At 40.6% G+C, this 15,428-nt stretch overlaps 1 protein-coding gene across 3 annotated transcripts in view; it reads left to right on the top strand.

Annotated features, from left to right (window-relative positions):
- The first annotated feature begins 8,646 nt into the window (after positions 1-8,646).
- NBEA (neurobeachin) overlaps positions 8,647-15,428 on the top strand; it is a 550,888-nt gene continuing 544,106 nt past the window's right edge. For all 3 annotated transcript variants that reach the window (XM_036904990.2, XM_036904991.2, XM_036904985.2), the window contains exon 1: positions 8,647-9,034. In XM_036904990.2, the coding sequence (XP_036760885.2) occupies positions 8,786-9,034 (249 nt within the window). In that variant the 5' untranslated portion in view covers positions 8,647-8,785. The remainder of the gene's footprint in view (positions 9,035-15,428) is intronic.

Genomic DNA, 15,428 nt, shown 5'->3' with positions numbered 1-15,428 from the left:
CTTATTACAGGCATTATTCTAATTGCTTGATATGTTTTATTGCTTTAAGTCTTCCAAGTAATACATATGAAGCAGTTATATTTTACAGATGCAGAAATAGGTTCAAGGGCAATTTGTCTACACATGAGCCCAGTCTATCTTATTTCAACACCATTCTTATAGCCACTTTGCCATACTTAAAAGGACTGTTTGGGATTAGAATGGGAATGCAATGTTTGAGAGAAATGTTTTATTTTATAATGCAACCATGTGAGTTTTGTGTTGTGCTTATGAAAGAAAACACCATGGTATGAATTATGAGTGAAAATCATGCGGACACCATCTTTATATGCTTTGCTGAATGCAAAGAGCCCTGAAATATGCTATGTCATGTCTTCTAGCCATTGCGAAAGAAATCAGGCTGACCTTGTTTTAACATAAACCAAGAAACTAGTAATAAAGCTGTGGCCAACGTAAGATATTCCATCTACTTCTCACAAACTTAAATTAGCCTAACAAAGACAAAGTTTTATGTACACATTCATGTATATTTAACAGAAACCCAACACAAAATGTGATTAAGCATCTCTGTCCTTTAAGGTATCCTTTAATCTTATGATTACCTGTGTTATGTAAAGTTCATTTCTCACATTAAGAAAAAGAGGCTATCTATAATATGTATCTCAAAATGTATAAGATCAAACTCTCAGGTAGAAGGTATAGTCTAGATATTCTGTTCTCCTTTCCCTTTATCTCTCTTTTCAGATTGTGACTGTTTTGTTTGTTAAGTGAAAAGAGATATACTACAGCCCTGGGAAGTCAAAGTTTCAGACTGTCCCCATATACGAGCTGCTAATTGGTAAATGAAATAGTTATTTCAAGCCATTTTTCCACTGGTTAATCCAGGGCTGCTGGCACCAGGAGAGAAAGTTTCTAATTCAAAGCTCTAGGCACCAGAACTAGGCTCAGTATGATTCTACGGACTGTTACTTAGTTGGGCTAAAGTTTGGTAAAAAGGCTTTCTTACTTTGAGGAGAACTTCATGAGGTAACTATTCCAAAGGACTCTTAGACATTTTCTGAAGACATTCTTTTCCTCCTTTTACCCAGAGTATTTGCTGTTATAACTACATAGACATATGATGATAGTACTTTCAACAGAGTCTAGGAGATTAACAGTTAGGACACATAAAAAAAAATCTTCGCAAAGAAAAGCACATTCAGGAGTGATATGGTAATGGAACTATGAAATTAAATTTTGGTTAATCTTAATGAAGATCATTAAAAAAAACAATTTATTTACCCCAAGTAATTTTTGTCGAGAATTAAAATGATTCCCAGGAAATAAAAAGGCTGATGGAATTTTCTTAACCTTTATAGGAACAGATGTATAAAAACAGATTGACTTCAGAGATCATCTCTTGGTGTCCAGCTTTCACCAAAACATGAATGATTTTGTTCTTTCTAAATGACCTTTAGCAGTCTAACTATCTTTAGTCTGGTAAATTTGGTAGGGATGAACTAATGGCTTCAGTTGAAGTCCCAATGTAGGTGGGACAGTGAATAAACCTGAGGCCTTGGGTAGCCATAACTGGGACAAAATCCGAATTCTGCCACTTCCTAAAGTATGATGTTGTACACCCGCAACCTTCTTCATATTAGTTCCTCATTGGAAAATGGGGACGATAGTATCTGAAAGGATTATAGTAGGAGTTGGAAATAATACATGTAAAGTCACGCCAGGTGGGAGATGAGCAGTGCATGACAGCGCTCATGGTTAACAATAATCAACCATGAACTTCATTAACACACTTTCCTTTAACACGTGTACCAAACACAAGGCATGTACAGTGCAATGATTACCACTGTGCAAAACAAAAGAAACTTACTAGCCAGTGTTTGTCAGCATGAAAACACATTATGTGCATTCTTTTAAAAAATGTTCAGTGGAGCCAGTTTATTTATTTCGTTAATTTTATTTTAATATTTTATTTCTTTTATTAAATAATTGATTTAAGTGGGAATTTGTTTTACCTGAAAAAGGAAAAAATAGCCAGAATCATTTTTTTTTTTTTAAATGCTGGAAATGGGTACAAAGTTGCAGATCACTTTTGTGTAGGTAGGATCCTGAATGTATTCATGAAAGTGACATTTAAACCGGCAGTGATTTCAGTAGGGGAGATGAGGACAGTGATGTGGGTGGATAGGGGAGATACCAAAGTAGGAAAGCAGAGGGCGTTAATCAGGAAGTAGTAATTAGTAGTGCATTAATTAGGAAGAGAGTAACTCAGGTTGGCTGAAGCACTGTTTCCCAATCTGGGGATGTCAGAATTATTGAAAGTGATCCATGAATACTTATATATGTATCAAGCTTTGTTTGTGGACAGAATAAACATCAATCACATTTGTGTTGCATGTATGTATATTAGTTTCCTAGAGCTGCTCTAACAAAGTACCATAAAATAGGTGGCTTAAAACAATGGGAGTTTATTCTCTCAGTTCCGGAATCTAGAAATCCAAAATCAAGGTATCAATAGGGTCCTGCTTTCTCTGAAGGCTTTAGAGAAGATTCCTTCCCTTGCCCCTTTCTAGCATCTGGTGGTGGATGGAACCCTCAGCTTTCCTAGGCTCACAGCTGCATAACTTCAGTCTCTGCCTCTGTCCTCACATTATCGTCCCTCTGTGTGTCACTTTATCTGTGTATCTTCTTAGAGAACAAGTCATATTGGACTAAGGACCCACCTAATTTCAGTATAACCTCTTCTGAACTTGATTACATCCACAAAGGCCTTATTTTTGAACAAGGTTACATTCCCAGGTACCAGGGATAGGACCCAAACATGCTTTTTGGGAGACACGATTCAATCCATTAGAGTGTGTGTGCATTTCAAACACATGTAGATGTCATGATTTTAAAGAAGTAAAAATTATTTAAATAGCATTATTGAATTGAGAATAGGTTTTCATTACTGTATTTTTATCAATCAATGTATATTGAAAGAATAAATTTCTCAGGAAGGTATCTAGGAGTCTAATTTTTTTAAATGGTAAAAAGAATTGAAAACACTCAGAAAGGTTTGTAGCTATTGTTACAGGGCTGCTCCTCTCAGGAACAGAGCAAGGTAAAACTAGAAAGTAAACTATAAAGTATGGTGGGGGGACCTTTGAAACCAGGATAAGACTCTGGGCTGAATCTGTTAGGCAAAGAGAATTACTGGTAATTTTTTGAGCAAATGACATGCATGCGTGTAGAAACTATTGTGACCAATAAGTTAAAAATTCTGAACTGCATGGATCCATCCATCAGGGTGGAGCTTTAGGAAATTATCCGTGTGCAGGATGGATCAGAGAAGAGTAAGTGTGGAGACAAAGTATGAAAGGAACAGGATCTCACTGGATGAGGACAGTGAGACTGAAAAGAATGAGGTACATGTTAGATATATCACAAGGGGGAGTGGGCGCATGTAGGACTAATCTGATGGTGAGTATGTGTGTGGTGCATCTGTACGTGTGCTTATGTGGATATTGGGGGTTTATGTGTACAGAAGGCTGTTTGCATGGTGTCTAATTCTTTTGAAATTCAACAGTGTTTATTTCTGTACCATTCGGTATTTTTAATGTGTACTTGCCAATTAACTTTCTATGTGCAAACACGACATTTCTCTAAAAGGAACATTTGAAATAATCCATTTCAACTGTTCTTGCACACAGCAGGACCTTCAATATTTGTTGGATGGTAAGCATCAACATTTTGAAACTGGGTTAAATTCGTTATTATAAATTGAATTTCTCTTTTGTGTCTGTATTTCCTGTTTAGGAGAAAAAGGAGGGGAGTGAAAAAAGGTAGAACTAATAAAAACTGTAGGCAACTGAAGTTTAAATTTGGTGAAGAAATTGTTAATAGGCACCTAGCTTGTCTAAATGATTTTAGGTCCCCAAGGCAGGACAAATTGTATCTATCGATTCTGAAAGAATCTGAAAAACAGATCACTGAACAACTCTCAGTGGCCTTTGAGGAGTCAGAGAGAAGTAAAAGTACCAGGATTAAAGTGCTAAAGGGAGAAGGAGGAGATACATTCTTGAAAACCCACAGCAGGTAGCTTAATATTACCTGTAGGTGAGGTTTTACGATGGTTCATTCATTAGAAAAGAAAGCATTAAGTTGTGTCCTCAGATCAAACACATTTTCTTATTTGTGATAAAACTTTGGGGAAAATTGATAACAATTAACATCTATCTATCTATTTATCATCTATCTATCTATCTATCTATCTATCATCTACCTTAATTTTGCTCAGATACAGAGCATATCCCAACTTAAACTAGTTAGTTGTCAAGGTCCCTTAGGATATCCCTGTGAATACATTAGAGAAAGAAGGGCTTGTTGTTAGCCAGGATGGTAGTTATTTAATAGTTGAAGGATTATTATCAAACAGGTACTTATAAACAACTTAAATCAGTGGTTTTCAGAATTTGACTATGACTTGTAGCAAGCATGCATGTACATGTATTTGTTGATGTGTATGGGTGTGATAATTAAAACAATGGATGTACTATGATATTTTCCATTCAATGTTTTTCTGTTCCATTAATTTAAAAAACTGGTGGTTGCAACCTCCTAAATCTGTTTCATGACTCACTAATGGGTTGAGGCCCACCATTTGAAAAATGTGAGTTGATTTCAGTCATAATGTTGCTAGTGACTATAGAGATGTTTTTATCCTGTTCAATCAGACATTTAGAAAGAGATATAGAAGGATTGTTCTCAAAGTTGCAGATAAGAAGAATAAGACACATATTTTGCATGATATAATCAGGATTAAGAAAATCTACCCAGATTAAATGGAAAATTTGAATAAAATAACAATACAGTTAAATTAAATTTAAATAGTATGTATAGTTCTGCCCTTTGTATCTCAAAATCTACATGCAAAGCTAAATATTAGATATAGGCTGCTGCTTAGCAGCATGTTCAAAAACTAAACAAAATAACCACAAATCAAAACTCTGGTCTTTCAGTTGATATCCATTTTAACATGAAAGGGGAATGGAACTGAAATTATTTGAGAACCTATACATGCCGAACATGAATCATGACTGTTATTTTGCTGAAAATCCCAAAACCAAACCAAATCAAACCAAACCGAGCTGATTTGATTTGGGGCGACATGAACAGGGATTCGGTTTCTAAATGTTGAGGCTCAGTAAGAGTTTCCCTGTTTTATACTGTTCCTGACCTACCTAGATTTTTGAGTACTCTGTTCAGACAACGTTTAGAGGAAAGCAGGAAATCTGTTCTTTAAAGAACAGGTGAAGGGAACGCGAATATTTAGCCTGGAGAACTGCTCTTTTCACTCACTCATTTTCAAACATGTTTATGAAATGTAAATTACTAGCCAGGCATGTTAGGTGCTGAAACAAACAAAAAAATAACTACAGCATTGTGTTTTCCCACAGCTAATGAAGGGAAACATTACTTACTGACACTTGCTCCTACCTTAAATTACGTACCTTAAATGTATTGTGTTCTTTTATCCTCTAATTCTATAAATCTCTACCTTGGGTTGGTTTTGAAAAACTAAGGCTTTGAAGAGAAGCCCTTTGTCCAAGATCACACAGAAAAGTGAGTGTGGGGCCTGGAATCCAAACCCAGGTTCTACTTGAGTCTAGAGCATGTGTTTTTAATCACTATGCAATATGCCTCTTGAAAATCTTTATATTTGAAGAATTGTCCCTTGGAAGTATGGCTATACATCTATTAAAGCAAAACCAGATAAAATTAATATGCTCTAGAATATTTCTTTAACCTGGAGATTTAAAAATCAACCTTTAGGGAGCTTCTACTATTACAGAACTCTCTTTTACTTTGAAAGATTCTAAATGCAAATGCTAAGTTTGTACATTAGCAGGGAAATAGGCTTTGTAGGGTAAAAGAAAACATTTCTTTTCTAAACTTTATGCACTTGGGGATAGTATTGAAAACATATAGCAGGGCAACTGGAAAGACTTGTATGTGTTTATAACTGGTCTTACATGTGTTTACAGGTTATTCCAGTATACTCTATTTCAGTTATACTAAGTATACTAAGGGTACAAGATCACATTTACTATATGCTGGCTGCTGAGCTGGAATTATTTCACTGAATTCTCACTTCCCTATGGACAGATTCTCATCCTTGTTAGTGAATGAAGAGAGTAGATGGCACAGTTAGTAACTGGGAGCGTGCTTCAGAAGCCTTTGCTCTTTCCACAGTACCACACTGCTGTGAGGAGCTGACAGCATACGGGATGACGCTTTTGATTGGTAACCTCTTTCAAATATCTCTGATACCGAGTTAAGTACACAACAGAAATGGGGTTTTCCTACTTTGAAATAGTGATATCCTCTTTACCCACTCCCTGTGTCCACTAAAGGAAAATGAACAAGAAAACCAAAACACACACACGTTACTTAAAAAAACAGACCTGGGAAAATTAAAGTGAAAACATTAAAATGATGTCAAGCTATTCATTCAGAAAGGAAATAGAAAGTTCAGGTTGTCACAGTCAAAGCGCTCAGGAAAGAAGTCTAAAAACAGTACGAGGTAGGACCTGCTGCCATACACACATATGCACAGTGGGTTGGAAAAAAGCTTCTGTGATAATCTTTCAGCTTGGATTTACATACTTTAGATAGATTGTTTTAAGTGTGCAAATGAAAAGAGTGCTCACAAAAGTAGATGACACTCATTTGGGACAGAGAAAATGCTATCTAGGTGGATATATTTGTCACAGAGTTTTTCAATATAGCATATCTAAGTTACACTATTAAAGGTTATTGGTTATTGGTTTTATACATTTTCCATACAGTTTCAATTATTGTAGCATTTTAGAATTCAATTTATATTTAATTTAAATAGACATACCAATTACTGTTTCTTACAGAAATTTTTGCAATTTTAATGATTCACTTCAGTAAAAGTTCAAACACACACATAACAAGAAACTAATCCTAAGCACTGTTTCTGAGGAACTTTGTTATACATGATCTATTGTACTTAAGAATTTTACCATGACCCCAATATCCTGGGAGTAAACTTGACTAGTCAGTTCAACTAAATATGAGTAATAATAAACCGGATTATGACAGTTTTCTATATTGATGCTTTTCATTTGTGCTATTAAAATGATCTGAATATACCTCAGGATACCTAATCGCTTTCATGGCTTGTAATATATCTTTATTGAAAAGAGCATACCTCATGAAAAATTAAGAAAATTACATCTTTCATTTCGAGAAAGAAAATAGACGTCATGCCTCTTTAGTTTGAATTCAATACTAGCAGCAAGATTATCATGTGCATTTTAATGTTTTTAAACTAAAAGTATTTTTTTTTTGTTTCTGCATTTGTGCCAACAGAGAAATTGACACTGAAGGCTGGCAGTGAGAATTACCTATATTGGTAGATAAGTTCAAAATCCTCTGAACTGTACAGGCCTACGAAAAACAGAGGCATCATTCATTAGCATCATACCTGAGGATTTTAAAAATGTGGATTTGTAGCTGTCACCAAACTACCCCACAGCGTCACACAGGGCAGCCTTTTCAGAGCGGGAGGTGAGTTCAAGAGCCGTCTATTGGCAGAGCTCCAACCAGAGCGGATCTCTGACAGGTTCTATGCTGAGTCCTGCCTTTGTGCGAAGGTGTCAGACCCTTTGGGGGCTGTAGAGAAAGGCCCTTTGCGCTCCACCTGTGTCCCTCTCTAGACAATGCGGGACCGTTCCGCACGGTGCGTGTGTTTCTGCTTTGCCAGCCACTTTGTCTTGGGGAAATCCGGGCGTGGTGGGGGGTGCGCGGGGTGCTGGCCCGGCGGGCAGGGCTCCCAGAAAGGGAAGAGAGGGGCAGGAAGAGGGCGTCCGCCACTCCCGCACCTTGCACGGCCCGTGGCACCGGCAGGAGCTGCTACTGGACGCAACCAAGACGACGAAGACGTGAACCCCCCTCCCCGCAGGAGGACACGGAGGGTGGGGGGGGAGGTGGCAGCGAAGGCCAGACACGCACTCTCGGGGTGCCCTTCCCTCCGGGGAGCATCCGCCCTCCCGGGAAAACCCACGAGGAAGCAGCGCCCGCCCCGCCCCGCCTCGCCTCCGCCAGCGCGCCCGGGGCCCGGTGGCGGGCCCCACGCACCTGCTCACCTGTCCGTCCGGTGACGGCGGCCGGGGGAGGGCCGCGGGGTGCCGGGGCGGTGCGAGCGGGGAGCAGGCGGGCCGGGCGGGGGGCGGGGGTGCGCCGAGGGCTCCGCCCCCGGTGGTCTGCGCACGCGCGGTGGCCGCTACCGCAGGCGGGGGGCGGCAACATGGCGGAGTAGCGGCGGCGGCGTCGGGGCTTCACAACAACAGCGGCGCCCGCAGCAGCGGCGGCGCAGCGGCAGGGACGTCGGCCGCCGCCCGAGTCCCGGCCCCGGGCAGCGCCGCGGCGGGTGGCGGGCGCGCCGGGCCTCCCCGGAGCGGCGGCAGCATCTCCGCGGGGGGCGGGCCGGGCCGGACGGGCGGGCGGGGAGCGCGGAGGCGGCGGCGGCGGCGCGGCCCCGCGGCTGGGCGGACACCGCCGCCGGCCGGGCCGCGGGTAGCGGCGCGCCCCCGCCGGGAATAAGCCTGAGAATAACGCGGCGCCTCCGCCGGGGCGGGCGTGGAGCGGGCCCGGCGCCGCGGCGCTGGTGGATGCTGGGGCCCCGAGGCGCCGGCCGGGCGGCGGGGGCCGCGGCAGGTGTGCCGGAGCCGGCGGAGGCAGCGCCTGTGCGCTGCCCGGCCGCCCGGGAGCGGGGCGAATGGCGAGCGAGAAGCCGGGCCCGGGGCTCGAGCCGCAGCCCGCGGGGCTCATCGCCGTCGGGGCCGGGGGCGGCGGCATGGGGGAGCTGAGGGGCGCGGCGGGGCCCGGCGCCGTGGTGCTGCCCGCGGGGATGATTAACCCTTCGGTGCCGATCCGCAACATCCGGATGAAATTCGCAGTGCTGATCGGACTCATACAGGTCGGAGAGGTCAGCAACAGGGACATCGTGGAGACGGTGCTCAACCTGGTAAGGGGCCCGGCGCGCGCCCCCCGTCCCCGCGCCCCCCACCCCCAGCCCCGGGGCGCACCCGTAGCGCGTCCCCGGAGCCCCTGGGCGGCCAGCCGGGGCTGCCCGGCGGGTGACCCCCCTGCGCGCGGCCGCAGCCGCGCCGCCTCGGGGCCTCCCTGCCTCCCGAGCGCAGTGCCCAAGTTCACGCTGCTCATCGCTTCTCTTGACCACGAGGAGTAAATGGGTCCTGGCCGTGCAGGTTTGGGGTCGACTCGAGAGTTGAGGTAGGGGGAGAGGAGGCCTCCTTTTCTCTGGGGTGCTTTCTGCCACACTCTTAATTGTCCGCGGCGTCGCTCTCCGAGGATGGAAGCCTTGCCTCTCTCTCTGGAGCCCCAATTCCCCCGTGCTCCCGAAATGGGAGAAGCGCATTAGCTCTAACTTGAGCAGCCGGGCTGTGATGTTTTCGAAAGAGGAGGAAAATGATGCCGTTCCGCATCTGCTTTTTAATGTATTCCGAAGCGAGGATGGAGAGTGTTGTGGCTGTACCCCACCCCACCCCCCGCACCCATGTCTTTTTAGGCGGCCTTCCTTTCTTTGTAATGATGCCCCGAATATCTGACCTCTTAGTCGTTCTTTGCGCACACGAGGTGTTTAAATGTTAGGGCACCAAATCATACAGGTTGGCGTCTCTGGTTACCTTTAGAGAGCGTGGCAGGTGGATAAAGACTAGAGGAGAGGTGTTGTTACCTGCAGCTCTGGGCTCGGTGTCTTTCGTGATAAGAAAGAGTTACTGCAGAACTGTGTATGACTTAATGTTTTGCGCTATCTCCAGAGAGCCTAGGAAGCGTTCAAGATGTCAGGGAAAGAAATGGGAAGCCATAAAGAGAGGGGAATCATAAATTGTGGGTAATTAAGAGTAGTTCATTTTTAATGTTTGAGAAATGCAGTTTTGGCTGCAGCAAAGCTTTTTAAACAGTTTCATCTGCAATATCCAGCCTCTGACTTACTGTAAGGTTGGGTTTGAGAAAGCAAGGCTTCAATCAAGAGCAGGCAGTTGACTGTTGTATTTGTTGTGGAATCGCAGGAATACACTTGCAAGGAGATTTTATAACAACCATCCAGTCTGATTTTCGGCTAAACAATTATTTTTATTTGCTGTATTGGACAACGGAAAGCTGCAGCTATAGCAGTGCTGCCCTGAGACATGGATTGATGTCTACAGTTTATGGACCTCTTAAATTCACAGAAAAGTTAAAGCTTTTATTTTTTTGCTACTGTGTCAAGCTAAAGATAGAGAATATCTCTTTTTGCTTTGTTATATTTATTACTCTTAAAATACAAAGCATCTATGTCTATTTCTGGGTACCCTCAAATAAATCACCACAAGAGTCAGTGTAAGCTTGATATAACCAACTTCTTTTAAAAACAGGTAACAGAAATATTGTGTTCATGGGAGTTTTAACTTTAACCAGCTGTAATAGGTCAGTACTTGCCTTTTTTTTTCTTTTTACAGAAAAAGATGACATTTCAAAATATGTTCATATGTTAGAAGGTACTGTGTTTATGTAAATTTAAAAGAACACAATATTAAACTTTTTTCTAGCTTTTGTTTCACCTATACCATTTTTACTTAAGATGATGTTGCACTAGGTTATTTTAAAGAGTATTTGTATGCTTACTTAATACATTTTAACGTGATGAGAGGAATAGAGCTCTCACAAGCTGGAAAGTGATTTGAATGTGTGACCAGTTTGGACTGCAGCAGTAGAGATGTTTTCTGGATCAGTTCTTAACAAATGAGGTTCTCTAGGTACACAGCAGGTTAAGGAAGGAAGGGAAATAATTTCTTTTGAGGTAAAAAAAGGAACTAACTTAAGTGCACTGGGAATCTGACATGAAGTCTCAGTATGCAAACGTTAATTTAGAGATTAACTTTACTGTTCAGCTTCCTTAGAGTAATCAGAAAAAAGTTAATACTTGGGTATGTGCGTGTGTGCGTGTGCATATATATATATATATCCCCAAGTCCACTCAAGACCTTGTAACTACATTGATTTTAGGAATCAAAGAAGTTAGGTTTAAAATTCCTTTGTATGTATTTAAAAAATGCAGTAGATCTTTACATTGGGAACTTTTGTGGAAAAGAATGACAACAGGAGCTGTTTACTATTAAGTTGTTAATTATATTGATTGTGGTATATGAATTGGCCACTTGGAGTTAATGTTTCTTGAATTGTAGGTTTAGGGCTTTATCTTTCTAATACACTCATGAGGAAAATGTCATGTGAAAATTTAAGCTGATTCTGAAATATTTGGAAATCGCAGGCATTTAAAAATAATTATCAAAACAATACTATTTGCTTAAGTAAATCAGTAAAATCCATTAAGAGCACTCAATTGCTTGTTAGAGGATAGAAGCCTCTAATATCTAAAAAAAGAGTTTTTTCAATTTTCAATCTTAATTTAAAACAAAATAAGAAAGTAGGTGGAAATAGTGAAATGCCTACTACAGTGCCTTTGTGATAGAAAAGAAAGGAGAGGAACTGTGAAACTTCACAACAAAGCAGTGTCTACCTTAACCAGCACCCCGTCTCCTCAGTCACCTTTGTCAGGATATTTTTCCTTCTATTTTTCATGTACATTCTTTATAGTGTGAGAATCCAAATACTTCTTAGGTGCTGTTTATCATATACCTTGTCCAAAGAATTACAAGTTTTTCAGAGTAAAATTTAAGCATGCAGTAAACTAAGACTTCAACACAGCGTGCCTATAATTTTGTGTTGTATGCCAAAGGTGCAGATCTTTTTCTGTTACTCTGGTGGATTGTGGGAGTTTGTTGAAGAATCACCCGTATACTGACAAAATGAATAATATCCATTGTAGATGGATGGGTTTTGTATAATGATACGATTGTTGACTTAAAACATTCAAATATGGGGTGGACGACATCAGGAAGATGAGTAAGGCATTGCAAACAGCGGTGCGGGGAGAGTGTGTTGTCAAGGATTGTGCTTGTAGCCTTCTTTGCCAGTGAAGGAAACGGGTCATCAGCACTTCGGCTCAGGGAGGAATTATTTAATTTGGCAGTATAAGAACGTTTATAGACAAGGAATTTGGTTGCTTATTTCAGTTATGAAACAGGCATAACTACTTGATCCATTGCTTCCTTTGTAAACATACTCAGCCTGTTTGTGTTTTCCCTTCCTTGTAATTGCAAGTAAATATCACGTGCTCCTTGTTTATAACATGAAAGTTTTCTTATCAGAGATTTCAATATAACCATATTTTTAGAAAAGATAAAATTGAGTGTTAATATTTTCTTAAATCACAAGAGTTTTAAAAATAGATACCTTAGGTAGTATAAGTCTATAGCATTTAATTTATAGCTTTTTTCCCCCAAGAATTACTGTGTGATACGTCAGTGTATGTTTAGTTGTACAAAATGACATTTCCTCTGATAATTTTTTTAACATTTAAGCGGCACACTGTACGCTATTGAAAGCGTAACAGGATTCTTTGAGGGGATTTCGTGGGCTAAGTTCTCTCTGCATTTGGATCATACTATTAAAGGAAATTTTTTAATTACTCTTCTGTACTTGATTGTGACAGTACCTTTTCTTCCTTAGAATTTTTCTGTTTGTAGCTTGATAATCAGAATAATTTTCACCTTAAAGATATTTAGGATTTTACAAACAAAATATGTATGATTCATGTGAAATAAACTTATTTCAAAAATATGTAGTTGCATCTTAGAATCATGGAAGTCCTTAATATTAATAAAAACATATAATTTTTATAAAAGAGAATTTCCCGCATTTTAATTTATGTTGACATGTGATTCATTTCATATTAACCTGAATTATATTTTATTCTTGCTTTTGGGTATTGAAAATTAAATTAAGATTACATATACAAATATTGGAAGTTTCTATATCTTGAATCTCAAAGTTTTCACAGAAATATTAATTTAGTCACATAGTGACACTAAAGCAGCAGATAGTCTGTAGCCAGTTTATGACCAAGTTATGTTAATTTTATGAGTATTTTGTATATTGCTAGTCAGTTTTTGGCAAATACTATTCTGTTAATTAAATGTACCTCAAGGCCCTCTCTTTCTGCTATACTTTTCTTCAAATAAAATGTAAAGAAATTCATTGGTTCTGGCAGACCCAGTCCCCAGATTGGATCACTGATACAGCTGTATTATAAAATTCAGTCATCCGTGTTTTCACTATTTACTTTAAATATTGTTTTGCATCATTTTCAAGGGTCTTTAATTTCTTGCCCGTAGGTCTCATCTTTTATGTGTTGTCAGTGTGCAGGTATCCCCACTTTCCTAAAGTTAGTGTTACGCCGCTTTGCTTTTATGGAAGACCTACATTAGCTTAGTAATGGCTTTTTTGTGTGTGTGAAAGTGAAAATCCCCTCTGGATTTCTTTTGGTTAATGAATACAGGTAGTATCTAATATAGGTCTTTCACTTTGGAAAGTGAGGGATACTCTTTGCTTTATGCCATTTTGACTTAGGGAAGGTAGGGTTGCTCTACTTTCAGATATCAGTGGAGACCTGAATACAAAGATACACAGAGATAGACCTGTCACTCTAGTATTGTTACTTACACATTCCCCTTGTATGCTGTGAAGTCCATGAGGGCAGGAGCTATCTTGGGTATACAGATGGTCCCCGACTTATGATGATGTCAGCTTTTAATGGTGGTACGAAAGCTATATGCAGTCTGTAGAAATTATACTTCAAATTGTGAATTTTGATCATTTCCCAGGCTAGTGATACATGGTATGATAACCCTCTCGTGATTCTGGTGAGCCACGCCAGGGAGCCACAACCCCCAGTGGGCCATGCCGTCCCGAGCGTAAACAGCCGCGCACTACAGCCGTTCTCTGCCACACAGCCATTCTGTTTTCACTTCCGGTATGGTGTTGACACTTTCAAGCAGGCTTTGTGTTAGATGATTTTGCCCAACTTTAGGTTAATCCAAGCGTTGTGAGCATTTTTAAGGTAGGCTAGGCTAAGCTATGAGGTTCAGTAGGTTAGGTATATTAAATGTGTTTATGACTTACAATATTTTCAACTTAACATGGATTTATTGGGATTTAACCCTTAACATCTAAGTTGAGAAAACTAGGTATTTATTTTTTGTATCTGGCTCTTAGATAAGCTAAGTGCATTTTAATGTGCAGGACATCGTTATAGGCAGTAGAAGAAAAATTTCAGAAATTCTGTTCAGCGGTAGAGTCCAAGATCCTGAGATAGATTTAGACTCATGTGAAGTTAATATATTGCCTATTCCTATAACTGGAAATGTGTGTTGAATATGTATGATGTATCTATGTAGGCATTACTACATATGTAAATGTTATTTTAAACTGACATCTTGGAATAAGTTAGAATCTGATAAAAACTTCTTTTCAGTAAATCAATGTGTATGTCCCATATGTCGTTACATAACAAATACTGTCAACAAACAATATGTATATAATACATTGAATAGAAATTTAAAAAGCTATCATTAGCATTTGTCCTGTTACCAGGAATAGTGAACCTCTCTTGTTTTTCTCTGTCTAGAATACATTTCCTCTTTTGGTAATGTTACTTCACTTACCTTGGATGAACCATTTTATCCTTCTCTGTCTGGCCAGTTTAGGTGGGTTGACGGGGCTGGGCATAGAACCCAGGCATGGCCACAATCACTGTGATTGGTTCAGGGATGGACAGTGGGCCCAGGGGGAGCCACAGGGTCAGGACTTGCGCTGGGACTCTTTCTGCTGGGGGCTCAGCTAGTAGACTCATCCTGTAGCTGTGGGTGCCTGTGTTAGAATTTGACCAAGTATGAAGCCAAGACAGAGAAATATATTTTTTGTTTTTTTCAGTATCATTATTATACAATTACATGAGCAACATTGTAGTTACTAGATTCCCCCCATGATCAAGTCCCCACCACCTACCCCATTACAGTCACTGTCCATCAGCTTAGTAAGATGCTATAGAGTCACTACTTGTCTTCTCTGTGCTATACTGCCCTCCCCGTGCCCCCCCACCCCCCATGTAATGTGTGCTAATCATAATGCCCCTCATTCTCCTTCTCCCTCCCTCTCTACCCTTCTTCCCCAATTCCTTTCCCTTTGGCAACTGTTAGTCCATTCTTGAGTTCTGTGATTCTGCTGTTGTTTTGTTCCATCAGTTTTTGCTTTGTTCTTATACTCCACAGATGAATGAAATCATTTGGTACTTGTCTTTCACTGCCTGGCTTATTTCACTGAGCATAATACCCTCTAGCTCCATCCATGTTGTTGCAAATGATAGGATTTGTTTTATTCTTATGGCTGAATAATATTCCATGTGTATATGTGCCACATCTTCTTTATCCATTCATCTACTGATGGACACTTAGGTT

The sequence above is a fragment of the Manis pentadactyla genome, chromosome 2 (assembly GCF_030020395.1).
Source record: "Manis pentadactyla isolate mManPen7 chromosome 2, mManPen7.hap1, whole genome shotgun sequence".
In the NCBI taxonomy this organism is placed as follows: domain Eukaryota; kingdom Metazoa; phylum Chordata; class Mammalia; order Pholidota; family Manidae; genus Manis; species Manis pentadactyla.
Note: the sequence above shows the minus strand (reverse complement) of the source record. Positions and strands in the feature narration are given on the sequence as shown.